The sequence below is a fragment of the Schistocerca serialis genome, chromosome 4, assembly GCF_023864345.2.
Source record: "Schistocerca serialis cubense isolate TAMUIC-IGC-003099 chromosome 4, iqSchSeri2.2, whole genome shotgun sequence".
NCBI classification, from domain to species: domain Eukaryota; kingdom Metazoa; phylum Arthropoda; class Insecta; order Orthoptera; family Acrididae; genus Schistocerca; species Schistocerca serialis.
The window spans coordinates 849,030,768-849,058,012 of NC_064641.1; the positions used below are offsets into that span (position 1 = coordinate 849,030,768).

The following is a 27,245-nucleotide window of genomic DNA, read 5'->3' on the forward strand; positions in this document are numbered from 1 at the left end:
CTTCCTCATGAAATTGTATCCTTTGAACACGTGGCCTGCCTACATAATACGTTGGACCCGAGTCTGCTCACGTCTACAATTAAAATGCTAACAGCACAAAATGACCGCATATCAATGATGCACCCTTCTAGACCAAGTAACAAAGTACCATACTGAACTTCATCACCAACTCTTGACTATAGGAACTTCAGCCTCAGCTGTCTGCATCAATTTTGCAGTAATAGGTATAGCCTACTACCAATTCAAGTGAAAGGTAGCCCAAATCTCCTCCCTACCGATGTATATCCTAGCTGTTCGAACGAGTCATAATTGCACAAAAGAGAAAAAAACTTTGACAAACTGTTTTGAGTGTAGTGGGAAGTGGAGGCACAGACAGCGTCATGGTTGAAACATAAGCATGTTTATTAACAATGTGTACACATGAAATAGGTAAATACACAATGTTGTTATCCTCGGATGTAGCTGTTCGACATTGTCAGTTACAATAGAAATCAGCACTGTTGATTAAAACTATCTGTTCTACGTATGTCTGAATACCAACAGCATAGGGTTACGTCACTGATGATGTCTCACTGTGTGTCTTCCGAGATCCGGCCGATGCCTGGCGTGCAGCCTCTGAGAAAGGTGCGCAGTGGATAACATTTGCTTGCAGTGAGTCGGATAGAAGGCGGAGTCTTCTGCGGCGTCCATGGCGCCATCCATTGGAAGATGACAAGCTCTGTGGAGAGTGAAGGTCACGGTGGCACACTGATGGGTAGTGTAAAAGACTCGTGTTTGGTGCGCGGTCCGTCATGTGAGATGTGGGCATCATCAATACCACAAAAATCTCTTTGTACAGCCAAGTGCTTTTGGGTCGGAAACGAAATGTAAACAGTGGAAAGGACCATGCGTCACTGCAAGTGATTTTAATAATACAAAGTGTAAAGACTTCTAAATAAATTGGTGCCTTAAGTACAGTAGTACCTATGTTACAGCAAAATTTTCAATTGAAGTTTGAGGGCTGATTTCTTTTTCTAGACGGGGAAATTATAAGAGAATAAAACTGTAGTAGAACTTAGAGCAGAAGACGGAGCCCACAATAGTAACCAGGCCACAGATACAGCCAGCCACCACTGTTCAATGAACCATGTGATCAGCAGAAGCAATCATCTGTGTAATCAGACGTCTGCGTGCCTACGTTTGGACCAGCCTCCAGGAAGTTCCTGCAGAGACCAACCCAACGGCTGCCGGTCACCGCCTCGGTTTCAGATCGTTCGGCGTCACCCGCAAGCACAGCTGCTAATGCAACGTCAGCAAGCAGCAGCAGCAGTAGCATTCTAACTCGACATAACCAGCTCGTCATCATCGAACAGCTGGGGCAGTTGCGTGATGGCCACTCTGTGAAGATAGCTACTATCTCGACAATGCAGTTGTGTTTACCACCAATGGGCTGCAAATCCCTGCCAGTTGCCTGATCACCTGGGTGCTCCTGTGACTCAACACTTTGGTCCTGTGAGGATTCAGCCATCACCATCAGTGACGGGTCAACACAGGACTTCTTCCCTCTGAACGCTGGATCGTGACACCACTAGAAGTACACACGGGTACCACTATCAGACCACCCAAGCTTCGGTTGGTGAATACGAGCAGTAATGTCAGTGGGGTGCATGGTCAGTAACCAGAGCCTGACTAAACAGGGTATGCCGCTTTGCCCATCATCAATCACTTGCAGTTTCCAGGACGCACGACTGCAAATATACAGCAATAAAACACGTATATTTGCAGGCTGAAGTGAGGAATGAAAATCAGAACCAAGGCCCAGATTCGAACCCAGTTCTCTCGCACACTAAGAATATGCGCTAACCGCTATGTCACCGTGGCACAATGGCTTTGCACAACTGCTCGTGCTACTCCAGTACGCCTCCCTCCTCAGTTCAAATTCCCACTCATGCCACAGGCCACTTGGTATTCCCTCTACACTTGAACAGCGTTACAGAGGCTCTGCAACTGTATTGAGGTAGTACCTCAGCATTGGACTATCTTGCTGGCCAAGCTGTGTGGCAAGCACGGAAATGATCAGCAGAAATTTTCGGGGTGTGGAGGGGGCATTACCTTGCTACAATCTAAGACTAAATGGGAATGCTCTCAAGGGCTACAAAACAGGGAGTAGACTGTCCATTATAATTATCCGGGCTGTTATGCAGTGGTCAGTTGATGAATTTTGTCTCAATTCCCAAACGTTTCGACTGCGGGAGACATCTTCAAGAGGGTCCGTAGGTCGATGGAAGGTCCAACACACCCACTGGCTCGCTACTGACTGCCGCTAAATTCCGTGTCCGCGCGCTCCCGCGCCGCGGCGCGACGTCACGTGTTTTGAAAACGTCAGTGCAATTGGCCGCTGTCCGTCGCCGTCGATCGCCGTTGCCATCACCCAGTAGTGGACGGGTGGTACACATCTTCTTTAACACCGGCATCCATATACCGTTTAATTTCACACCCTCCTCCTCTCGGTTGAAATTATTTGGGTGTTTAGCGATTTCGATTGCCTCCCTGTAGAGCCTTTCGTAGTATCCGCTTGTGGCCGCTAGTACTTGCGTCTCCTCGAAACGAATATTGTGGTTCCCTGGCTGGAAAGCATGCTCCGCAACAGCTGATCGTTCCGTTTCTCCTCTTCTACAATTTCCCTTGTATCCTTCCAAACGTTTAGAAACAGTTCTTTTAGCGGTACCCACATAAACATCACCACAGCTGCATGGGATGCTATACACTCCAGCTTTTCCCAAAGGTTTGCGAGCGTCCTTGGCAGGCTTAAGGTATTCCTGTATCTTCCTGGTGGGCTTGTAGATTACGGTAATATTCCGCTTCGTCAAGATCCTCCCTATTCTTTCCGTTACATTTTTAACAAACGGCAGGAAAACCTTAGATTTTGCAGTAGCCTGTACGTCAGTATGATTTCTGCATGGCTGCCTCAACGCACGTTTTATTTCAGTGGACGAATATACGTTCTTCATTAGTGCATTGTGGAGATGTTCCATCTCAGCGTCGAGCACCTCAGGTTCACAAATATTTATAGCTCTGTCCGCTAAGTCTTGATAACACCCCGCTTCTGCTGTGGGTGGTGGTTCGAATCCCGGTGCAAATAACGGTCCGTGTGCGTGGGTTTGCGGTATACTGAGTGGCCCAAACTACCATTTTCGTTTCTAAAAACAAGCACATCGAGGAAATGTAATTTGCCGTCTACCTCCTCCTCCATTGTAAACTGAATTCTCCAGTTTATACTGTTCAGATGTTCGTGGAACCGGCTTAGTTCCTCCCTGCCATGTCTCCACAGCACAAATGTGTCATCCACGTATCGGAACCATACATCTGGTTTTTTGCTGGCAGTACCTAAGGTCTGTTCTTCTAATTTCTCCATAAAGAAGTTTGTAATTACGGGACTTAGGGGGCTCCCCATAGCCACGCCACCCGTTTGCTCATAAAACTCTTCATTCCACTTAAAGTATGTGGTCGTCAAACAACACTTAAACAGTTCTGAAATATCGGCAGGAAAAATTCGATCCAGCTGTTCCAATACATCATTAAGTGGAACCATGGTAAACAGCGATACCACATCGAAGCTGACCAATATGTCCTCCGGCTGGACCACTATGCCATTCAATCTGCTGATGAAATGTGTCAAATTCTTTATATAAGAGTCCGAACGGCCCACATGTGGTTTCAACAGCGTAGTCAAAAACTTTGCTAACGAGTAGGTGGGCGAACCAATGGCACTTAGTGTCGGTCTTAACGGCACATTTTCTTTATGAATTTTGGGTAGCCAACCGAATTGCAGAGACCTTTCTGTAGACTTTCTTCAATGGAGGCCTTTTTTATTAACCGTGACACAGTTCTGAGAACGTTGTTAGTGGGGTCCTTATTCAGCTTCCTATATGCTTGCGGATCCAGTAGATCAGTAATTTTACTCTGATAGTCAGCCACATCCATAACCACCGTTGCGCTTCCTTTGTCAGCTGGGAGAACCAAAATACTATCGTCGTCATTCAAGAGTTTTAAAGCTCTTCTCTCACCCACAGTTATATTACTTTTCGGCGGTTTTGCATTGGCTAATATTCTCACTGTTTCTATACGTCTTTCTTCAGCTGTTACAGAATCCACCCTGCGAATTCCTGCTTCTACACTGGCTATAATTTCTTCCCTGGGCACAAAACGCGGACTAACAGCAAAATTTCCTCCCTTGGAAGCACAGATGTCTCATCGTCAGATAACGAACGTTTGGACAAATTGATAACGGTCCGGGAAACGTCTAAATGCCGAACAGTCTGATTAGGTAGCAAATTATCAAACTTCTTCTTCTGTCTACTAGACGTTGTCAACATACGCTTCCCCATGGTATCGTGCAGTAGTCTATCAATTTTATCCCAGTCACTTCTGCACAGTTTATTACTGATCGTAATACGGAGAGACATTAACTTACAGTTTGTGCTTGCCAAGTGCCGTCGGGTCTGCTGAATGCGCTCTCGTTGTAAGGCCTCGTCAGTCCATTTGAAAATGCGTTGTGCCTTTCCCGAATAGAACAGTCGCTTTATCTTCAGAAACTGCGGTATAACGCCGACGGCTCTGCAACGAGACAGGAATGTGAGGGAACACAAAAGCTGCACTCTCTTCTTCTGGAGCCCTTCCAGGCGTCGCACTTCCCTCGACATCTCCTCCCCGTGGAGGCGTCTGATATTAAAATGTAGACTTTCACGTCCGGAAATATCGTGTCCATTATAATTATCCGGGCTGTTATGCCGTGGTCGGTTGATGAATTTTGTCTCAATTCCCAACGTTTCGTCTTCGACTGCGGGAGACATCTTCAAGGGGGTCCGTAGGTCGATGGAAGGTCTAACACACCCACTGGTGTGGAGACGCAAGTACTAGCAGCCACAAGCGCATACTACGAAAGGCTCTGCAGGGAGGCAATCGAAATCGCTAAACACCCAAATAATTTCAACCGAAAGGAGGAGGGTGTGAAATTAAACGGTATATGGATGCCGGTGTTAAAGAAGATGTGTACCACCCGTCCACTACTGGGTGATGGCAACGGCGATCGACGGCGACGGACAGCGGTCAATGGCACTGACGTTTTCAAAACACGTGACGTCACACCGCTGCGCGGGAGCGCGCGGACACGTAATTTAGCGGCAGTCAGTAGCGAGCCAGTGGGTGTGTTGGACCTTCCATCGACCTACGGACCCCCTTGAAGGTGTCTCCCGCAGTCGGAGAAGAAACGTTGGGAATTGAAACAAAATTCATCAACCGACCACGGCATAACAGCCCGGATAATTATAATGGACATGATATTTCCGGCCGTGAAAGTCTACATTTTAGGGAGTAGACTTCCGTCAAAGTTCCACTGTGCTGTAACGGTGCCATGGTTGAAAGAAAAGGGGTCCTGTTACGAAATCAAATGGCACCCCAGACCATCACTCCTGGATGTCGGACTGTATGGGGTGACAATCAGGTTGGCATCCCAGCAGTGTCCAAGATGTCTTCAGTCACGGCTTCGGCCTAGAATCTCATTGACTGTACTAGAACTGTCTTCAGTGATCACCCTCACTTCGATCTGAGCCAGATGACCAGCGAAGATGAGTATGGAGGTACCCCAGAGAGCAGAGGGATACCACCAACCTGTTTGTCGCCTGTCATATGGCCCGAGAACAGGAGTGATGGTCTGGACTGCCATTTCTTTTCATAGGAGGAGCCCTTTGTTTGTCGTCCATGGCACCCTTATAGCACAGCGTTACGTCGACTCGACGATATTGTACCGCCCATTTTGTTGTCCTTCATGGCAAGCCATCCTGAGCTTCCACTTCAGCCAGACAATGCTCACCCACACAAGGCGAGAGTTTTTATTGCTTCTCTTCGTGTTTGACAAGTGCCAGCAAGGTCACCTGATCTCCCCCACAGTTGAGAACGTTTCGAGCATTTTGGGCATGGCCGTCTAACCAGTTCGGGATTTTGACAATCTAATGCACCAGCTGAACAGAATTTGGCACAGTAACCTCAGGAGACTACGGCCGCAGGTTCGAATCCTGCCTCGGGCATGGATGTGTGTGCTGTCCTTAGGTTAATTAGGTTTAAGTAGTTCTAAGTTCTAGGGGCCTGATGACCACAGATGTTAAGTCCCATAGTGCTCAGAGCCACCTCAGGAGGACATCCAGCTCTCTATCAATGCCAAACCAGTTCACGAAAGACTGCACAACAGGTCGAATCACCAGACTAACGTACAAAATCTTCAGTTTGGGTGGTGGGGCAACCTCGGTACTGTTCCTGCAGTCATACGAAATCGCACCCAGGTCATATATTCAGGTGTAGGTCCAGTGTGTCTAGCACGCAGACAGGTTGGCTGCAGTTCCTGAACTGGCCTGCTTCTGACCAACACATGGCCATCACTGTTACCGAGGCAGAACCAGCTTTCATCAGAAAACATAACAGACCTTCACCCTGTCCCGCAAGGATCTCTCGCTTGATACCACTGTAGTAGCAAATAGCACTCCGTCTTCAGGCCACAAGTAGCCCATCGGGACCATCCGACCGCCGTGTCATACTTAGTTGAGGATGCGGATAGGAGGGGCATGTGGTCAGCACACCGCTCTCCCAGTCGTTATGATGCCTTTCTTTGATCGGAGCCGCTACTATTCGGTCGAGTAGCTCCTCAATTGGCATCACGAGGCTGAGTGCACCCCGAAAAACGGCAACAGCGCGTGGCGGCTGGATGGTCACCCATCCAAGTGCCGGCCACGCCCGACAGCGCTTAACTTCGGTGATCTCACGGGAACCGGTGTATCTACTGCGGCAAGGCCGTTGCCGAAGTAGCAAATGGCGGTGGTTTAGGGCCAGTGGAATGCACGGTACAGGGCATCTGGCACGGAACTGTCCTTGAAGTAACCGATTTGTAAGGTTCGTTGTGTCACTGTGGTGCCAACTACTGCTCATACTACTGCTGCAGATGCAGTACAATTCGCCAGCGCCATACGCTGAACGTGATGGTTTCTCTCTCGGTGGTGTTAAGTGGCCTTCCGGAAACAGATCATCGTGTGACCGTACAATCGCGTGATCACCACTGCCAGCAATAATGTACAGCGGCTGAATTCCTACCACGTTCCTCTGCAATACTGCAGAAGGAACATCCAGCTTCTCGTAGCCATATTACACGGCTTGCTTCAAATTCAGTGAGGTGCTGACAATGCGGTCGTTCTCGTCTTAAAGGCACTGTTGACTGACAACAACTCAATATGTCCAATCTCAAAGATAACTAGCGCTCACGACCGTTACATCGTGTAATTAAAATAAACCTGATTTGCATCCTCACAGTTGGCACTACTAGCGCCACTCTTAAGCTACTTGCGCGAAATTTGAACGACATCATCTTTCAGATGTATAAATACGCCTGCTGGCTTTCGTTTATGCCGCACAACTCTTTCTTGGTGTTGCGATACTTTTTTCCGTCAGAGTATATTTGACATTGCGTTAGATGTTTGTGTAGTGTTTATCACATTTCATTGTGATTTGGTTTTCTCTTTACTTGCAACGAATGCGATGACGCAATCGATATATCGCACTCGACAAAGCCCAAGAATTATGTTCACTCGTTCACCTCTTTAGTGGAGCGGCCTTATCTGTACAGTCTAGTGCACACAGAATGACGTGTTGCATAGTCATACAGCTCGCTTTACTTCCGCCAAGCGGTAGGCCGAACGTTTATATGACTGTCACTTCCAGATTTTGCCTCTACGTTGGGTAAGGCAACTTGATCTCTTGAATCACGGTATGGACACAACTAGGTAACGATTCATTATGAGGCTGTTGGAAGTGTGAGCTGATTAACTTTTTCGTTAAGATCCTACAGCTTTTAGCCTAACTTATTGCCTAACTGCAGGCGACCTCATGATATTGTAACGCACGAAAGAGGTCGTGACAGAAGTAATGTGTTTCAGTACATTTGTGGAAGTTTTCATTAATCGTTAATATTACGATACGTTGCGGTATCAGAATGTATTGCATCTTTTATTCTAACATTGACAGCTCAAAGAGGTAATTCACATTTGTGGCAAAGAACACAGCTAATGTGGCTTTATGAAAGTAACGATAACATTACGAAGAACTATATGTTCAACACTCACGCTTCACATGATCTAAAGAAAAAGACTGGATGAGAGATACACGCGAACGACTCGTGGCAATGATGTTCAATTGCTGTCACATTCAACACTGGGAAATAATACGGAGTGACCAGTAAAGCAATCGAACTGCGCAAGTACGCTTGTCGAGAGTTACAATTTTACCTCGGCAAGTGCTGCGGTCTTATGACTATAGCTGTGACTGACCTCGTATAGGGATTATGGATTTGTAAGTTAACTGCTGTAGAAGAGTTCACAATTTGGTACCGCTGTGTCGACCGGACAAGACACAGCCAGGGCAAAAGCACCACAGGCGCAAAGAGCGAGCAGATGCCAGCGCCGTAGAGATTCGCCACTTGCACAAATTCCACCAGCGCCACGGGCGGCGCTGAGGATGAAGACATCGACTTCGCCTCGGCCAATTGCCGGCCGAGTACAATCCGCCAATGACCAGACGACAACGGACAGAAGCCTACCCGGAAGACAGAGAGCAACTGTTGCCCACTTGGTTATAGATCATCGTCCAGTGCTGACTTAAGATACGTCGTTTAGTGAACTCTTCGACGTGAACAGGCAGTTGTAAAAACTGCTTTTACTATGTACTGTGGAAATGACCTACGATTATTTGCACTTAGCCATTGAGGGTCTTTTTTGTGTTATATTACAAGTGGTGTCCCAGACTTTTTATTCTATAAGACACAAATATAAGTAAACGTTTAACTCATTTGTGTGACTTTGTTACTAATTTGTTGGAGTGTTGTAGAACCTTCGTTTTCCTACCCTGTTACGTGATCCTGAGGCATAGCTGTATTACAGTGGCAGGGAGAAATTGTCTTAGCAGTGTACTGCGCCCCAAGCCGTTTCACGAACCCACAAACTCATCCTCCACAGCAGTAGCGACGAGGCTTTACAAAACTCGCGAGGAGGATTTACAAAAGTACCTCCAATCGCCCCCAACGGCTTATTTGCATCATGAGAAACGAAACAGTGTTGAAGAATCTCTGGCTTCAGCCACTTAAGTTAACTGTGTCTGAGTGGAGAACCAAAATGTCTAAACTGGTGTCCTACACTGACATACCAAACAACTGTGCCCAACAAAACAAGCGCTTAGAACACATCAGAATTCCTCTATTTTAATTAAACACCTGTCTAGAATAACTGATGACCGTCAAGGATAAGCCAGATATTAATGTTGTTGCTCTTGTGCTCGAACTTAATCAAGAAGACGTACTTTCTTACATTAACTGAAATTCATAATCTTGTAGGTTTTAAATGTAAAATGTTTCTGTACGTCAGCCAGGGCTGTGCTGATACAAAATGGCGCACGATAGTTAGGGCAGACGTATGGGAAACAATCGGCAACTAAACTGAAAAGTTCATAAAAAGGTAAACTGTTTGGAAAACAGAAACTGAGCTTAAAAAAGTGGCCACTACCATGTATGTGACTGCTGAACTTTATTTTCTCGAGAGCACAGAGTCAATGAAAACAGTAGAAATAAATCAGCAAACATAAAACGTTCACGGTAGAGCTGGTAATCTTCGCCAAACTTCTAGCAATGCAATTAAGCCGAAAGACGGAATGTTAAACACGAATAATGTATAACTTTTACAAGAGCTTGCCGATGCGAATTCACGACTAAAATTGAGACAACACGCGTCAATGATACCTTCATCGTTGCTAGGTAACAAACATTACTCAGGCTTTTATACTCTGCCTGTTGGTTCTTTTTCTTCCAACCGCTCTAAACATAGAAAGTCATTCACTGGGTCAATGATTTTATTGCTGCTTTTACTGTTTTCTTCTTCGTATTTACTTCAGAATTATTTTAGTTTTATTATGGTTTCAAACCTACTTTCAAATTCAATTTCCTTCATTCTTTGTTACCCCTACAGATGCCCCCTTCAGATGTCGTTTCATACAACTCGAAGTTCTACATTTTCTTTCAGAAACCATGTGCTAGATTTTCCTGTTCTCTCGCTCGCTACGTGCAGCCTGTGAGGCCTACAGAAAGATTTGAACAAGTCCTATTTGTAGGAAATTTAATGCAGATATATTTTGTCCTAGGATACGTTTTCGTTAGAGGCTGTAGGTTTCGAGTTGTTCAAGAGAAACGTATGGAAGAGACCTTGAAATCCACCTCCATTCCCACATTCCGTCCCCACCGTTCAGGATTCCTTGTATGTTGTGCATGGCACTCCCTCTAACTACTGTACAAAAATATGCGACTGCACGAATTGTTTCCCAAATTTTACTTTCTTTGGTCTTCATTGATTCGCCTTATGAAGCCACTGTCTTAGTCGAGCACATTGTAAAACTGGCGTTTGTGTAAATTTTACCTAACACTTTTGTGAATTTTTACTGCATAAATTAAGTAATTACATCGTTGTCAGGGTTAAGTTTACGTCTGCTCTCCCGCCCTCAAGGGTTTCATTCCCTATACAGGTCCTCTTGAAGCAATATTTCCACGTCTAATGCCACACTTTTACTTGTTGTGATAGATTCGCAGGTGGTGGTACTCTGCTTGGTTCCAACGTTGTTGGTAACTGTCTGGAAATGGTTCCAGTTATCTCCATCATAAGTGAATACCACGTGTCACAGGAAGATGTGATGCAGCTTCGGACTCTGGAGACGTAATCCACCACTGTGTGTAGGAGAGGAAGTTGCAATGAATTTGTTCATGAGACCCACAAAATATTAGATACAGGCTCCCAGGTAGACGCCATTTTCCTTGACTTTCGCAAGGCGTTCGATACAGTTCCGCACTGTCGCCTGATAAACAACGTAAGAACCTACGGAATATCAGACCAGCTGCGTGGCTGGATTGAAGAGTTTTTAGCAAACAGAACACAGCATGTTGTTCTCAATGGAGAGACGTCTACAGACGTTAAAGTAACCTCTGGTGTGCCACAGGGTAGTGTTATGGGACCATTGCTTTTCACAATATATATAAATGACCTAGTTGATAGTGTCGGAAGTTCCATGCGGCTTTTCGCGGATGATGTTGTAGTATACAGAGAAGCTGCAGCATTAGAAATTTGCAGCGAAATGCAGGAAGATCTGCAGCGGATAGGCACTTGGTGCAGGGAGTGGCAACTGGCCCTTAACATAGACAAATGTATTGTATTGCGAATACATAGAAAGAAGGATCCTGTATTATATGATTATGTGATAGCGGAACAAACACTGGTAGTAGTTAATTCTGTAAAATTCTGGGAGTATGCGTACGGAACGATTTGAAGTGGAATGATCATATAAAATTAATTGTTGGTAAGGTGGGTGCCAGGTTGAGATTCATTGGGAGAGTCCTTAGAAAATGTAGTTCATCAACAAAGGAGGTGGCTTACAAAACACTCGTTGAACCTATAATTGAGTATTGCTCATCGGTGTGGGATCTGTACCAGGTCGGGTTGACAGAGGAGATAGAGAAGATCCAAAGAAGAGCGGCGCGTTTCGTCACAGGGTTATTTGGTAACCGTGATCGCGTTACGGAGATGTTTAGCAAATTCAACTGGCCGACTCTGCAAGAGACGCGCTCTGCATCGCGGTGTAGCTTGCTGTCCAGGTTTAGAGAGGGTGCGTTTCTGGATGAGGTATCGAATATATTGCTTCCCCCTACTTATAACTCCCGAGGAGATCACGAATGTAAAATTAGAGGGATTCGAGCGCGCACAGAGGCTTTCCGGCAGTCGTTCTTCCCGCGAACCATACGCGGCTGGAACAGGAAAGGGAGGTAATGACAGTGGCACGTAAAGTGCCCTCCGTCACACACCGTTGGGTAGCTTGCGGAGTATAAATGTAAATGTAGATTTAGATGTAAAATGTGGCACCTCCAGATACTGTAGCCCATGATTGGTTGGATGGTTCTTATGATACTCGTCAGTTGAGGAAGAACCGCAGCTATGCGGTGTAACTTTGACAATGTGTACCAGTTGACATAAAAGCTGTTGATCTCATTTCCTTGTGTTTATGAAAACATGTTAGTTTTACAGTAACTCGTGCGCACTTGGCAATGACGAGCAGGAGGGTGTTCCTGAAGAGGTTCCAGCTGGAGAAGATGGCCAGGTAGCCGACGCGGTCCCGCTTGGCCTTGGCCACGCGGTGCAGCACCTGCAGGGTGAACGGCGGCAGGCTGGAGCCGTTGGTGGCCGCGACCCGCCGCAGCACGCTCAGCGCCTCCTCCTCGCGCCCCCTGCACGTCAGCCAGCGCGGCGACTCGGGGAACCACCTGCAGGAAACCACCTGTCTCGCAATATTTTACGTTATAAACAGAGCAGGAAGACTCGTAGGATTGAAGTTCGCATTTTGCCGGAATCTTTTTCATTCGAGGAGTACTTGGTTAGTTGAAAAAGTTAGAAGTGGTGTAATCCTGAGACTTTTCTGCAGTGTACTGTGTTGTCCGATTCCGTACAAAGAAAGAATCTTTAAGTATGTATAATTATGTTCCAGTATAAAATCCTGTCCGGCGAGAGATGGGGGTTGCACCCCTCTACCATCCTCCACACCTACAAATCCTTAATCCGTTCCATCCTCTGTTATGCCAGATCTGCCTGGATATCCACCTCCCCCCCCCCCAAATTCTATAAGTCCCTCCAGATCCTTGAGCGCCACACATTCCGCCTCACCTTCCGTATACGCCTCCCATCCCCCACACGGATGCTGGCCAGTGTGGCCGTGCGGTTCTAGGCGCTTCAGTCTGGAACCGCCTGACCGCTACGGTCGCAGGTTCGAGTCCCGCCTTGGGCATGGATGTGTATGCTGTCCTTAGGTTAGTTAGGTTTTAGTAGTTCTAAGTTGTAGGGGACTGATGACCTCAGATGTTAAGTCCCATAGTGCTCAGAGCCATTTGAATGCACACGGATCCTCTGCAACCTCATTCCTTCCCCCATCTGCTCCTATTCCTCGAACATATCCGCATACTGTACACCTCCCGCCACCTCGATCCCCCTCACCCCCTGGTTGCTCCTCTCCTCTCCAATCACCGCCCTCTGCCACGTCTTTACTGTTGTGTCCCCACTACCCTCCATCTCTAAACCATTCATCTCCTTTTCCAAGGTGGCTTCCGTCAAATCCCCCTCTCGGGTAATGCCCTCTGTCCCTCCATTTAACCCTCCTATCAACTCTGATCCCCACCCCCCTCCTTTCCTCTGTCCTTTCCCTGGGCTCCCTCTTCCACCCTTCCATCCTGTTTTCTCCCCACCTCCCCTCTTCCCCCCCCCCCCCCCCCCGAGTCCTTTAGTATACTGCTCCTCTGTATTTCCCCACTCCTTGTTGCGTCTGCCCAGCACCTGCCCCCCTCTTATGGGTCCACGTCCTCCATCGGCTCCTTTCCCCTTGCCGGTCGAGGTGGCCGAGCGGTTCTAGGCGCTACAGTCTGGAACCGCGCGACCGCTACATCGCAGGTTCGAATCCTGCCTCGGGCATGGATGTGTGTGATGTCCTTAGGTTAGTTAGGTTTAAGTAGTTCTAAGTTCTAGGGGACTGATGACCTCAGAAGTTAAGTCCCATAGTGCTCAGAGTCATTTGAACCATTTGAACCTTCCTCCCCCCCTCCCCCCCCCCCCCCGGTTCGTTTTCTCCTCTCCTTCCCCCTCTTTCCTTTCCTGTCATCTGTCCAGGTTCCCCCCATCTGCCCTCGGCTGTGGTATATCGTATTTGTGCCAATTTTTAGTGCAGTGTTCAAGTGAATGGTCAGTGTTGTTCGTCTTTCCGAAGTGTTGCAGACAGAAACTAATGCTGAAGCTGGGTGTGCATTTTATATCTCTTGCGAACAGAAACCAGACTGTTGCCGTGTTTTTTTAATTGTCTGTCTATTCTTTTACCTGTCTGCTTCGTATGTATTTTATTAGCATCATCAACCCTTTGTTTTATGTTTCAAGTTCCATGATTTTCCGCCATTTTACGATTTAAGTCACCGATGTTATCGCCTGCTTTTATTATTTATTATTTTCCTCTTTTTAAAACAAATTCTGTAGGCTGATGAGCGGCGTACTAAGCTGCTGCCTGCCCGCCCCCTTCCGGAGGAATCGAAACTCAATAAAGAAAACAAATAAAAAGTTCCAATAAACTTAATTTCGATTACAATGTATGTAATCAAGAGCATGTTTCACAGTTAACTGATAAGATGATAAATTTAACTGGCAAATTTATACATTAATATCAGTTTTCCTCAGCCATCTGGACCCATCGATGTGTTGCCGGATAAGGGACCACCGGTTCGATGGGCGACTCACTTTCAATATCTGATAATCAGCTACATGACGGTGTAAATTAGTAAGGTCTGGAACCAATGGGTTCAAATTTCAGCTGCAAAAATCCCGTCGTGTGTGTGAAAGCTCTATTCTTGTGGTCGTAGTCCTGGTGCCATGACAGGCTGTAACTTCTGGAAATCTACCCACACAGTCGGCCAACTCTGCAGGAGCCGTAATCTTTCCCACCATCTGTAATGTTGGCTACAGGCACTACGTTCTCCCAGAGTACACACACAGTGCTGTGCTCTGTCCGTGTCCATAAAAACATGGAGAGACGCTCTCCAGCAGCCGCCCACTTCCCATCCTGCTGCAGACATCTGAAGGTACTTCTTCCGTAACCATGGAATGTGTCTTACTTAAATTTAGATCAATAGCTGTTAGTCTGTATTGCGATATTCGGCTTCATTCCAGGAGTCTTGACTGCTTTTGCTGCGAGATGCCAGTGTCACGTATCCTCCACTACTGACATAAGAATCTTCACGCTCTCCCCGTTTACATCCATATCTGAAATTTCTCATGACCAAACAGGCTCTCTCTTTCACTGGACGACCTAAAAAAAAAATTAAATAAATAAAAAAAACCATGGCTCTGAGCACTATGGGACTTAACATCTGAGGTCATCAGTCCCCTAGAACTTAGAACTATTTAACTACTTAACCCTAACTAACCTAAGGACACCACACACATCCATGCCCGACGCAGGATTCGAACCTGCGACCGTAGCAGCAGTGAGGTTCCAGACTGAAGTCCCTAGAACCGCTTGGCACCGGCCAGCGGACGATCTCATGATATTTGTTTTATAGTGTTTCTGTGTTATTACCTCAATGTCCAGAACATACTTTACCGCTGACAAGTCCATAATTCTGTGTTGGTATCGTTCCACAGTGTTCGCATTTAATCTGCTCTTTATTGATGAATATAAGTCAATACTTTTAACTGCTTGTCTGTTTCTTGTTGGTAGCTTCTTCTCTGTCTCATTTAATGTTATTTATACTGGCGACAGAAACACCTACAGTACAAAAAGGAGTCTTATTTTGTCTCGGTCTTACGAGTTGGCAAGGACAGCACATAATAAAAGTCACTACACAAGTTACAATGCAAGAACACTTTTCTGGTAAAACACAATGATGTGAGGTAGAAAAGTAAGTGCCACTTCTGGTACAATCATAGACTTCTCACTACAGTGATAAGCATCCCTGGTGTAAAGAAGCAACTGAAAGAGTCGAAAACAAATAAGTCGACAGGCACGGATGGAACCCTATTTCGCTTTTACAAAGAGTACTGCATGGCAATGGCCTCTTATTTAGCTTCCACTTACCGGATTTCTCTCACTCAGTGCAAACTCCCAAGTGACTGGAAACAAGCAGGTGAGTCCTGATATAAGGGTAAAAGAACGGACCCGCAAAATTACAGACCTATGTCTTTCACAACGATTTGCTGCAGAATTCTTGATCATACTCTCAGCTCGAATTTGGCAAATCTCCTTGAGGCCGATAAGTCTCTGTCCATGAGTCAGCACGGTTTTAGAAAGCATCGCTCGGGCAACACCCAGCTTGCACTATTCTCGTATGGCATTCTCGGAACTAAGTAGTGGCGCAAAAGACAGGTTCCATATATCTAGATTTTCGAAAAGCACTTGACACGGCACCTCACTGCGAACTTTTAACGAAGCTACGAGAGTATGGAATAGGTCCCCAGACAGGTACTGGCTCGAGGACTTCTTAGGTAGTAGGACACACTATGTTGTCTGTTCGCCAGAGACACGGATATCGTCAGGAATATCCCAGGGAACTGTGATAGGACCGCTTTTGTTCTCTATATACGTAAATGATTTAGTGCACAGGGTGGACAGCAAACTATGGTTGTGGTGATGCTGTGGTGTACAGGAAGGTGTCGAAGTTGCGTTACTGTAGGACAGAAGATGTCTTAGACAAGATTTGTAGTTGGTGTGACGGGCAAGATTTCTAGTTGGTGTGACGAGTGACACCTAGCTCTAAATGTAGATGTAGTTAATGAATATGAGTAGGAAAAACAATCTTGTAATGTTAGAATACAGCATTAGTAGCGTGGACCTTAACAAATCACTTAGTTTAAATACACGGGCATAACGTTGCAAAGAAGTGTGAAATGTAACAAGCATGAGAGAACTCTGCTAGGGAAGGCGAATGGTCAACTTCGGTTCACCGGGAGAGTTTTGGGAAAGTGTAGCTCATCGGTAAATTACATCGCATGTAGAAAGATAGTCAATCCCTTATTCGCTACTGCTCAGTGTTTGGATTCCGCACCAGGTCGGTTTAAAGCAAGCCATTGAACCAATCCAAAGGCTTGTATGCTAGTTTTGTTATCGGTAGCTTCGAACACCACACAGGTATTCTTGAGATGCTGCAGGATAACAAACGGAAATCCCGGGAGGGAAGGCGACGACATTTTCGAGAAACACTAAGGAGAACATTTAGAGACCCGGAAACTGAAGCAGACTGCGGAACGATTGTACTTCACGTTAGGAGCACGGAGGTAAGATGGAGAAATCAGTGCTCATACAGAGGCGTAGAGTGAGGCATTTTTCCCTCTCTCTGTTAACCAATGGAACAGGGAAGTAAATGACTAACAGTGCAACAGGATACCACCTGCCACGCACCGTACGATGGCTCTCGGAGTCTGTACAGTATGAAGACGTAGCAGATGTAATCCAAATCTATGTCCTTCATTGGCTTCTTCTCAGTATGCGGTTGATGTCTTAGGCAGTCATCTCCCTGGTGTCTGGGTGTGTGTCCGGATCGGTCAGATGCGGCAGACTGATGTGGTGGTCGGAGCCCTCGAACACGCTAGGTTAGGTCCAGCCAGAGATTGGGATGGAACTGATGGCTGCTGCAAAAGTTCGCTACCGATGGTCGAGCTACAAGGAGCAGACAGCATTGAGCCCATAGCGACAGCGAGTGGTGCTGGCTACTGGTCGTGCAGTATCTTGAGTAATCTAATGGAAGGGTTTCCATGTGGATCACGTGACATGTTGACGAAATTGAGTGTGGTCTTTGCAGTGCTATGGTCGATTGCGCACAGTTTTGGCGGACGATGCTGGAGTCTCTCATGGAGCCTGCTGGAGTCTGGCACGTGCTCAGAGAGATGATTATGTTGCTATTGTCCTATAAACAGTGTAACATGTTGCTAATGTCACACTGAGGTGCATGTGATTGTCTCGTGTGTCTGTCTTCAGTGGAGGACATCTGGGGTACAGTAATCTGCCAGCTAGGTGTGTGTTCTGAGGTTGTAGGGTACCAGGCGAGTGGCCAGACGGCTTCCCCCCTCTACAGAGATGGTGAAGCCATAGGGGATAATCGTCCAGAGGGAAGAAGGAGACGAACAGGAGGCAGAGAAATGCCGTAGGCGCCGGGCGCGATATAGATTCCGAAAAGTGCAGCTGGGAGAGAGCACGCAAGGAGCCCAAGGGGTGGACAAGCGATACATTGTGGGGGGCGCCAGACAGAAGAAGAGAAAGTAACACTGCAACTTTGAAGATGGACTGAAACTTGCAAAAAAGGGGTTTGAAAGGCACAGTAGGAAAAACAAGCATCTGTGAAGGACGAATGGAGAATGGGAGACCCACCAGGGAAGGGTGGCGTCGGAGAGAGGAAAATGGAACCAATGCTGCAACATATGGCCGCCCATGACTAGTTACTGAAGCAGCCGTAGGTACAGGAAGCTGTAGGGCGCGTGTGCACGTGTGCAGTGATGCATGTGGGAGAGCAATGGAGTGCTCTGTTGCACATAGCACCGCGGCGTTGCTTGTAAGAGGGCGATGTTTTGGGTTGGAGCGTAGTGGTGAGCAGAGAAAGTGTGGCAGTGGGAAGAGGAGCAGGGTAGCGTGCAGTGGAGTGTGGTGGTGCATGGAGGAAGGGAAACTAAGTGGAGACCACAGAGCTGGTGGATATGGTGCCCCATATTTGTGGGTGACAGCTGCAGTCAAAAATGGTTCAAATGGCTCTGAGCACTATGGGACTTTACATCTTAGGTCATCAGTCCCCTAGAACTTAGAACTACATAAACCTAACTAACCTAAGGACATCACACACATCCATGCCCGAGGCAGGATTCGAACCTGCGACCGTAGCAGTCCCGCGGATCCGGACTGCAGCGCCTAGAACCGCACGGCCACTGCGGCTGGCAGCTGCAGTCCTGTAGTGGACTGTTAGGAGGATGGAAGCACCAGCAGGCACACAGCCAGAGGCAGCACTGGGAGGATCATGGGTGAGGTCAGGCACACTGATGTGTGTCCAAGGAAGGTCAACAGAGGACACATCACCAGTGAATGTCTCAGATCTGGACGTGCAGTCACCTTCAAGAGCAGAGCTGATCAGGTCTCATCACACAAGTGAAGCATCATAGCAGGTTTGGGTGCTGTTCGCAGAAGGCAGTCATCAGGAAGAGCTGCAGTGCAGAAAAGGGTAGAAGTGGACCTGAAAAGCAAGAAACAGGTAAAGTCGTCGACCAGATACCACAATACAGCTGCCAATGGCTGTAAGGTAAGGTGCAGTCAGGCCTTGCAGTGAAACTTCTAAGAATGGAGAGCAGAAGGTGCAAGGAAGTCTGCAAGGCCACAAAACACGACCGCAATGGGAGAATAGTGGGGGCGACGAATAGCTAGAGGCGACATCAGGCAGGGCAGCACAGTAGGCACAATGTGTGATGTGGAACCATCTGTTGGAGAATAAGGTGAATGCATGAGCTGGACATGACCCACACACAAGAAAGAAAGGGCCCAGGAGGGTATGATGGAAATCGGGGATGGGAGAGGGGGTGGGGCAGGGGGAGGGGGGAAAGCGTCAGCAGCAGGCAGAAAGGAAGGCAGAGCGAAGAGTGATGTGACAGACAGGAGTTGACATGTCTTTGTCAGCACAGCTGGAAGGCTGGGAAACAACAGAGTGGTGTCATCATTAAATGGAGAAAGAGCAACAATGGAGTGGATGGACGCCAAGGACACAAAATGTGAAGGTCTGAAGAAGAGGGAGTATCGACCAGGCTGGCGTTACACAGCCTGATGGCGCACAGCATAATAGCCAGTGTATCATGTATACATTATACAAAACCTGTAAACTCGTTCATTTCGATAAAAGAAACGTTCACATGATCAGTAGAACATGTAATTAACTAACTAAATAACAAACTAACTGCACATCATGTTAATCTTTTCAGTAGTATAGCTAAAAGAGAACTAGAGCAGTCTGCATTGTTGCCAGATTTTCTCCTCCTCCTACCTCCTACCCCCTCTCTATCCACATCTGCCTTGTCATACACTCACTGCCCCTGCCCATTCTCCTCCCTCACCACATCCCCATTCCCTCCATCTCATCCTTCCCCCACTGCTCCATTCCCCTTCTCTTGTCCACCCACCGACCATGCCCCCTCCCCACCTCTTCTCTTCCCCCACCCATATGACATGATTCATGATGTCATGCATTGTTACCAGATTGCAGGCACACCTCTGACATTCATTAATTGCTCTATGTAAAAAATTATGGTAAACTGGAAAATGGTAGGAAATTCAAATAGTACAAGTGTCTCCAGACATATGACATCACTGTAGAACTTAGGGTATTGCCTTAAGCATAAATTGGCATGAAATTTTTGAAAAATGAGATGGGGCATTGGTCTGTTAGTGTGAAATTCAATGGCAGTCTATAGGACATCAGAACACAACGTACGGGTGTACCTGTGCATACGATGACACTCTCAGGGATGCTACAATCAAAGGTGGTGAGCAGGGGACACTAGGACGTTCACTATGACATCATAATCCAACAAGGAAATTCAAGATGGCGAACAGGGGATCTGAGGACAAATCCAAGATGGTTTGTCTAGGGAAAGGAAGACAGCCTGTGTGGTTGGAAGATCAGTTGCTCCAAGTTTAAAATGGCGCAGAGATTCATAAAATCATCGGTTTTCCCCATTCTCTACAATTCACTTGCGCTATGATTAAACAATTCTACCAACCCCCTCCCTTCCCAAGGTCGCAGTGGCGATAACTGACACTCTAAGTTTGAAACCCAAGTGCTGACCTGTTCTATCTTTAAAACTGAATAGCCCATATTTGGTTGTCAAACACTTGTCACTATCATATGTAGTGATACAGTTGTTCATTTACATCTTTAGTATTGAAAGATATAACACAAAATGGAGAGTTCCTTTCACAGAAATTTCACCACCAGGGCACGAGCGGCGTAAAGCCAAATGCTGTTAGTGCCATTCCAAGCTGGGTAGAGCTGCGCTACCCTGTCTCCACACTTTGAGTTTCCAGTGAATCCAACGTAGGCACATGCCGTCGTGCCACCAGCATTGTCTAGTGCACCTGATACAAGGAGCAGATACGAAGTCAGCACGCTAAATTCATTTCAGACACAGAGTTACCACTGTCACCAACGTCTGCACTACTCAACCCTTGGTACAGTGCAGCTATCAAAGTGGTGGTGTTCTTAGTAACTTTGCAGCTGATGCCTAAACCTACAGATGACAGACACTCAGATAGGTAACAAACATGGCGTATCGATAGAGTATCAACAAAAACACCGATTTAGTTCGTGCTGTGTACTATCGTCCAGTAGAAGATGTGTAAACGGTAATTAAAAGTAACACCAGAAATCCGGAGTATAGGCAAACCGTATCTGTGAGATCATAATGTGAAGATCTCTGGTTGCCGGCATGGTAGCTCAGCGTGTTCGGTCAGAAGGTTAGCTGCCCTCTGTAATAAAATAAAAATTAATGAATAGATAGATCAACGATGAACTTGAGCAGGTGTCATGGGACGTCCGCCCAGACGAGATACAGCGACCAATAACGAACAAAACGTCATCAAAAAAGAAGCAGATGAGCCGGTAGAGCGTCAGATCGTTGTACTAAAGGTCACGAGTTCGAAACCCTCTGATGGCGAATTTTTTTTTTTTTTTTTTTTTTTTTTAAAGACTACGCATGTAATTGTAGTATGCGGGAACATTTTTCTGCCTTGTGAAAGGACGTTTCATAGTTTGTAGTTGTGGTGTCACCGCCAGACACCACACTTGCTAGGTGGTAGCCTTTAAATCGGCCGCGGTCCGTTAGTATACGTCGGACCCGCGTGTCGCCACTGTCAGTGATTGCAGACCGAGCGCCACCACACGGCAGGTCTAGAGAGACGTACTAGCTCTCGCCCCAGTTGTACATCCGACTTAGCCAGAGATGGATCACTGACAAATACGCTCTCATTTGCCGAGACGATAGTTAGCATAGCATTTGATATTATTTTATATTGTGGTTGTAACTTGTACCGTCAAAAGAGATGTTCTACAATTGCGGATTAAAGTTAAGTATTATATCAACTACGTACTTTATTTGCTACTATTAATTCCTTTAACTGTTCCAGACCTCACGCCAATCTGTGTGAGCTTAACGCGTGCCTTTCGGCATCCTCTCATTGTGACTTGGCTGTCTTGCCAAGTCACAACAGTAGTAATGTTGTTTTGGCAGTCTGCTTCGCTAGATTAGTTGAAAGGAGCAGTCCTATAGAGTACATTGTATAGATAGGTGTGATGTTATCTGTTCAAATGTACGCTACAGGTTTGATACTTTCAATTAATGAAGCGAAGGCAGACTGCTTTAACAAGATTACTACAAACTATGAAACGCCCTTTCACAAGGCAGAAAAATGTTCTCCCATATAACAATTTCACACGTATCTGTTAAATAAAATTACGACCAGTTCGTTTGGAACTCGCGATCTTTAGCACAACAGTCCGACGCGCTACCAAGTCACCTGCCAGAGAATACGTCACGTTTAGAACTCACAGATATGGTTTGCCTATACTCTGTAGTAGTGGCGTTACTTTTAATAACCGTTTCTTCTACTGGACGACAGCACACACCACATACTAAATCGGTGTTTTGGAGATTTGGGCGTGAGTACAAGTGACAGTAAACACATGGTTGAAGGCATGTCCTCAGATCATTAGTTCAATGTTTTCGTAAATTTTGAAAACCCACGATTTTATGATATGAAGGTAGTGCTTTCAGACCGTGAATGGTACCAATCATGTCAGAATTCAGCACAAATAACTGCAATGCTCAATGATGAATGTTCGACGTTCAAATGCCTGCATTGTTACTGGATTGCCTGGATTGTGGCGTGCACATGGGTTTTTTTTTAGGCTAGGCAGTAGTGCGAGGTGTCCTGATAAACACTCACCAGTCGACGTGCAGGCAGGGAAATCAGGACGCGCTCAGTGTAAAGACACTTCAGCTATCAAGATATTAGCAGCAAATTTTCAGAGTGTTCGGAATAAAGTTCCTGAATTTACTGCCCTCCAGGAAGCGTGTGGCGCGCTAATTATTCTCGGGACTGAGACCTGGCTGAACCCTGAGATAGGAAGTTCTGAAATATTTAGTGAGGGTTTGAACGTCTATCGGAAAGACAGATTAGACACCGCAGGAGGTGGTGTCTTCATTGCAGTTGACAAAAATATTGTGCCTACTGAGTTCGAAGTAGAGTGTGATTGTGAAGTTATCTGGACACGTTTAACAGGGCTAGGGGAAATAAGGTTAATTGTGGGGTGTTATTACCGGTCACCAGACTCCACCGTGACAGTTCTAGAATCATTCGAAGGGAGTCTACATTCTGTATCGCAGAAGTACTCTGATTATGCTATATTAGTCGGAGGCGACTTCATCCTACCTAGTATAGACTGGGATGTCTATGGATTCATTACAGGTGGTCCAGACAAGCCGTCGTGTGAATTACCTTTGAATACATTATCCGAAAACTGTCTTGAGCAGCTAAATCGACAGCCAACGCGTAATGGAAATATTTTAGATCTGGTAGCCACGAACAGACCAGACCTCATCGACGGTGTCAGTGTTGAGACAGGGATTAGTGATCATGATGAAGTCATTACGACTATGGTTACGAAAGTTAAAAAGTCAATCAAGAAGGCTAGGAGAGTATTCCTACTAGAAAGAGCAGATAAGCAGTTGTTAGCATCCCACTTAGTAAATGAATCGACTTCATTTACTTCCGGTACGATGGACGTGGAAGAATTATGGGCAGATTTTAAACACATTGTAAATGAACAAGTATGTGCCGAAAAAGTGGGTTACGGACGGAAAAGACCCACCGCGGTTTAACAGTGCAATTCGGAGAATGCTCAGGAAGCAAAGACAGTTGCACTCGCAGTACAAGAAAGATCGGGAGAATGAGGACAGGCAAAAGTTAGTAGAGATTCGTGCTGCTGTAAAAAGAGCGATGAGGGAAGCATTCAACCACTACCACCGTCATACCTTAGCAAAAGATATTGCTGAAAACCCAAGGAAATTCTGGTCTTACGTAAAATCGGTAAGCGGGTCGAAGGCTTCCATCCAGTCGCTCACTGATCAGTCTGGGCTGGCAACGGAAGACAGCAAAACGAAAGCTTAAATTTTAAATTTAGCATTTGAGAAATCTTTCACGCAGGAGGATCGTACAAACATACCGCCGTTTGAGTCTCGTACAGGTTCCCGTATGGAGGACATAGTGATAGGCATCCATGGGGTTGTGAGGCAGCTGAATGGGTTGAAAATAAATAAATCGCCAGATCCTGATGGGATTCCAATTCGGTTTTACAGAGAGTGCTCTACTGCTTTGGCTCCTTACTCAGCTTGCATTTATCGCGAACCTCTTGCCCAACGTAAAGCTCCGAGCGACTGAAAAAAAAGCGCAGGTGACGCCTGTATATAAGAAGGGTAGAAGGGCGGATCCTCAAAATTACAAACCAATATCCTTAACATCGGTTTGTTGCAGGATTCTCGAACATATTCTCAGTTCAAATATAATGAATTTCCTTGGGACAGAGAAGTTGCTGTCCATGCATCAGCACGGCTTTAGAAAGCATCGCTCCTGCGAAACGCAACTCGCCCTTTTTTCACATTATGTCCTGCGAACCATGGATGAAGGGTATCAGACGGTTGCTATATTCCTTGACTTCCGGAAAGCGTTTGACTCGGTGCCCCACTGCAGACTCCTAACTAAGGTACGAGCATATGGGATTGGTTCCCTAGTATGTGAGTGGCTCGAAGACTTCTTAAATAATAGAACCCAGTACGTTGTTCTCGATGGTGAGTGTCCATAGGAGGTGAGGGTATCATCTGGAGTGCCCCAGGGAAGTGTGGTAGGTCCGCTATTGTTTTCTATCTACATAAATGATCTTTTGGATAGGGTGGATAGCAATGTGCGGCTGTTTGCTGATGATGCTGTGGTGTACGGGAAGGCGTCGTCATTGAGTGAATGTAGGAGGATACTAGATGAATTAGACAGGATTTTTGATTGGTGTAAAGAACGGCAGCTAACTCTAAATACACTCCTGGAAATTGAAATAAGAACACCGTGAATCCATTGTCCCAGGAAGGGGAAACTTTATTGACACATTCCTGGGGTCAGATACATCACATGATCACACTGACAGAACCACAGGCACATAGACACAGGCAACAGAGCACGCACAATGTCGGCACTAGTACAGTGTATATCCACCTTTCGCAGCAATGCAGGCTGCTATTCTCCCATGGAGACGATCGTAGAGATGCTGGATGTAGTCCTGTGGAACGGCTTGCCATGCTATTTCCACCTGGCGCCTCAGTTGGACCAGCGTTCGTGCTGGACGTGCAGACCGCGTGAGACGACGCTTCATCCAGTCCCAAACATGCTCAATGGGGGACTGATCCGGAGATCTTGCTGGCCAGGGTAGTTGACTTACACCTTCTAGAGCACGTTGGGTGGCACAGGATACATGCGGACGTGCATTGTCCTGTTGGAACAGCAAGTTCCCTTGCCGGTCTAGGAATGGTAGAACGATGGGTTCGATGACGGTTTGGATGTACCGTGCACTATTCAGTGTCCCCTCGACGATCACCAGTGTTGTACGGCCAGTGTAGGAGATCGCTCCCCACACCATGATGCCGGGTGTTGGCCCTGTGTGCCTTGGTCGTATGCAGTCCTGATTGTGGCGCTCACCTGCACGGCGCCAAACACGCATACGACCATCATTGGCACCAAGGCAGAAGCGACTCTCATCGCTGAAGACGACACGTCTCCATTCGTCCCTCCATTCACGCCTGTCGCGACACCACTGGAGGCGGGCTGCACGATGTTGGGGCGTGAGCGGAAGACGGCCTAACGGTGTGTGGGACCGTAGCCCAGCTTCATGGAGACGGTTGCGAATGGTCCTCGCCGAGACCCCAGGAGCAACAGCGTCCCTAATTTGCTGGGAAGTGGCGGTGCGGTCCCCTACGGCACTGCGTAGGATCCTACGGTCTTGGCGTGCATCCGTGCGTCGCTGCGGTCCGGTCCCAGGTCGACGGGCACGTGCACCTTCCGCCGACCACTGGCGACAACATCGATGTACTGTGGAGACCTCACGCCCCACGTGTTGAGCAATTCGGCGGTACGTCCACCCGGCCTCCCGCATGCCCACTATACGCCCTCGCTCAAAGTCCGTCAACTGCACATACGGTTCACGTCCACGCTGTCGCGGCATGCTACTAGTGTTAAAGACTGCGATGGAGCTCCGTATGCCACGGCAAACTGGCTGACACTGACGGCGGCGGTGCACAAATGCTGCGCAGCTAGCGCCATTCGACGGCCAACACCGTGGTTCCTGGTGTGTCCGCTGTGCCGTGCGTGTGATCATTGCTTGTATAGCCCTCTCGCAGTGTCCGGAGCAAGTATGGTGGGTCTGACACACCGGTGTCAATGTGTTCTTTTTTCCATTTCCAGGAGTGTATATATAAATGTAAATTAATGCAGATGAATAGGAAAAAGAATCCTGTAATGTTTGAATGCTCCATTAGTAGTGTAGCGCCTGACACGATAACGTCGATTAAATATTTTGGCGTAACATTGCAAAGCGATATGAAGTGGGACAGGCATGTAATGGCAGTTGTGGGGAAGGCGGATAGTCGTCTTCGGTTCATTGGTTGAATTTTGGTAAGATGTGGTTCATCTGTAAAGGAGACCGCTTATAAAACACTAATACGACTTATTCTTGAGTACTGCTCGAGCGTTTGGGATCCCTATCAGGTCGGTTTGAGGGAGGACATAGAAGCAATTCAGAGGCGGGCTGCTAGATTTGTTACTGGTAGGTTTGATCATCACGCGAGTGTTACGGAAATGCTTCAGAAACTCGGGTGGGAGTCTCTAAAGGGAAAGGAGGCGTTCTTTTCGTGAATCGCTACTGAGGAAATTTAGAGAACCAGCATTTGAGGCTGGCTGCAGTACAATTTTACTGCCGCCAACTTACATTTCGCGAAAAGACCACACAGATAAGAGAGATTAGGGCTCGTACCGAGGCATATAGCCAGTTATTTTTCCCTCGTTCTGTTTGGGAGTGAAACAGGGAGAGTAGATGCTAGTTGTGATACGAGGTACCCTCCGCCACGCCCCGTATGATGGATTGCGGAGTATGTATGTAGATGTAGATATAGGACTTTCATACAAAATGTGTTGGGGGCTACCCAAGAACAGTGAAAATATACAACAACGTTAATACCACATAGTCCATTCACTAACAGGAATCTACAGTCACCAACATAATGTGTGCTACCTCAGCCATCCAGTGTGCAGTGTATGATCGCCTTGGATGCTGAGAGTATGGTGACGGATTTTTTGGAAATGCATGGCATGCGTTTACTAATATTACAAATCAGAAAAATTCAGAGGAGGCCTTTGCTACTAATTTCGATTTATGTTGTGCTTCAGTATACAGCTCCATTAGCAACATCATTACCTGGCATTGCTAGAGAAATATGTACATTTTTCTATATATGGTATTTGTATACTTTAAATTGTTAGCTCAAGTTTAAAAA

The 27,245-nt window shown here is 46.7% G+C and overlaps 1 protein-coding gene across 1 annotated transcript in view; it reads right to left on the minus strand.

Moving 5' to 3' along the window:
* LOC126473482 (solute carrier family 22 member 7-like) overlaps positions 1 to 27,245 on the minus strand; it is a 578,452-nt gene that overhangs the window by 43,746 nt on the left and 507,461 nt on the right. Inside the window, exon 6 of the mRNA XM_050100557.1 lies at positions 12,146 to 12,367. Within this exon, the coding sequence (XP_049956514.1) occupies positions 12,146 to 12,367 (222 nt within the window). The remainder of the gene's footprint in view (positions 1 to 12,145; positions 12,368 to 27,245) is intronic.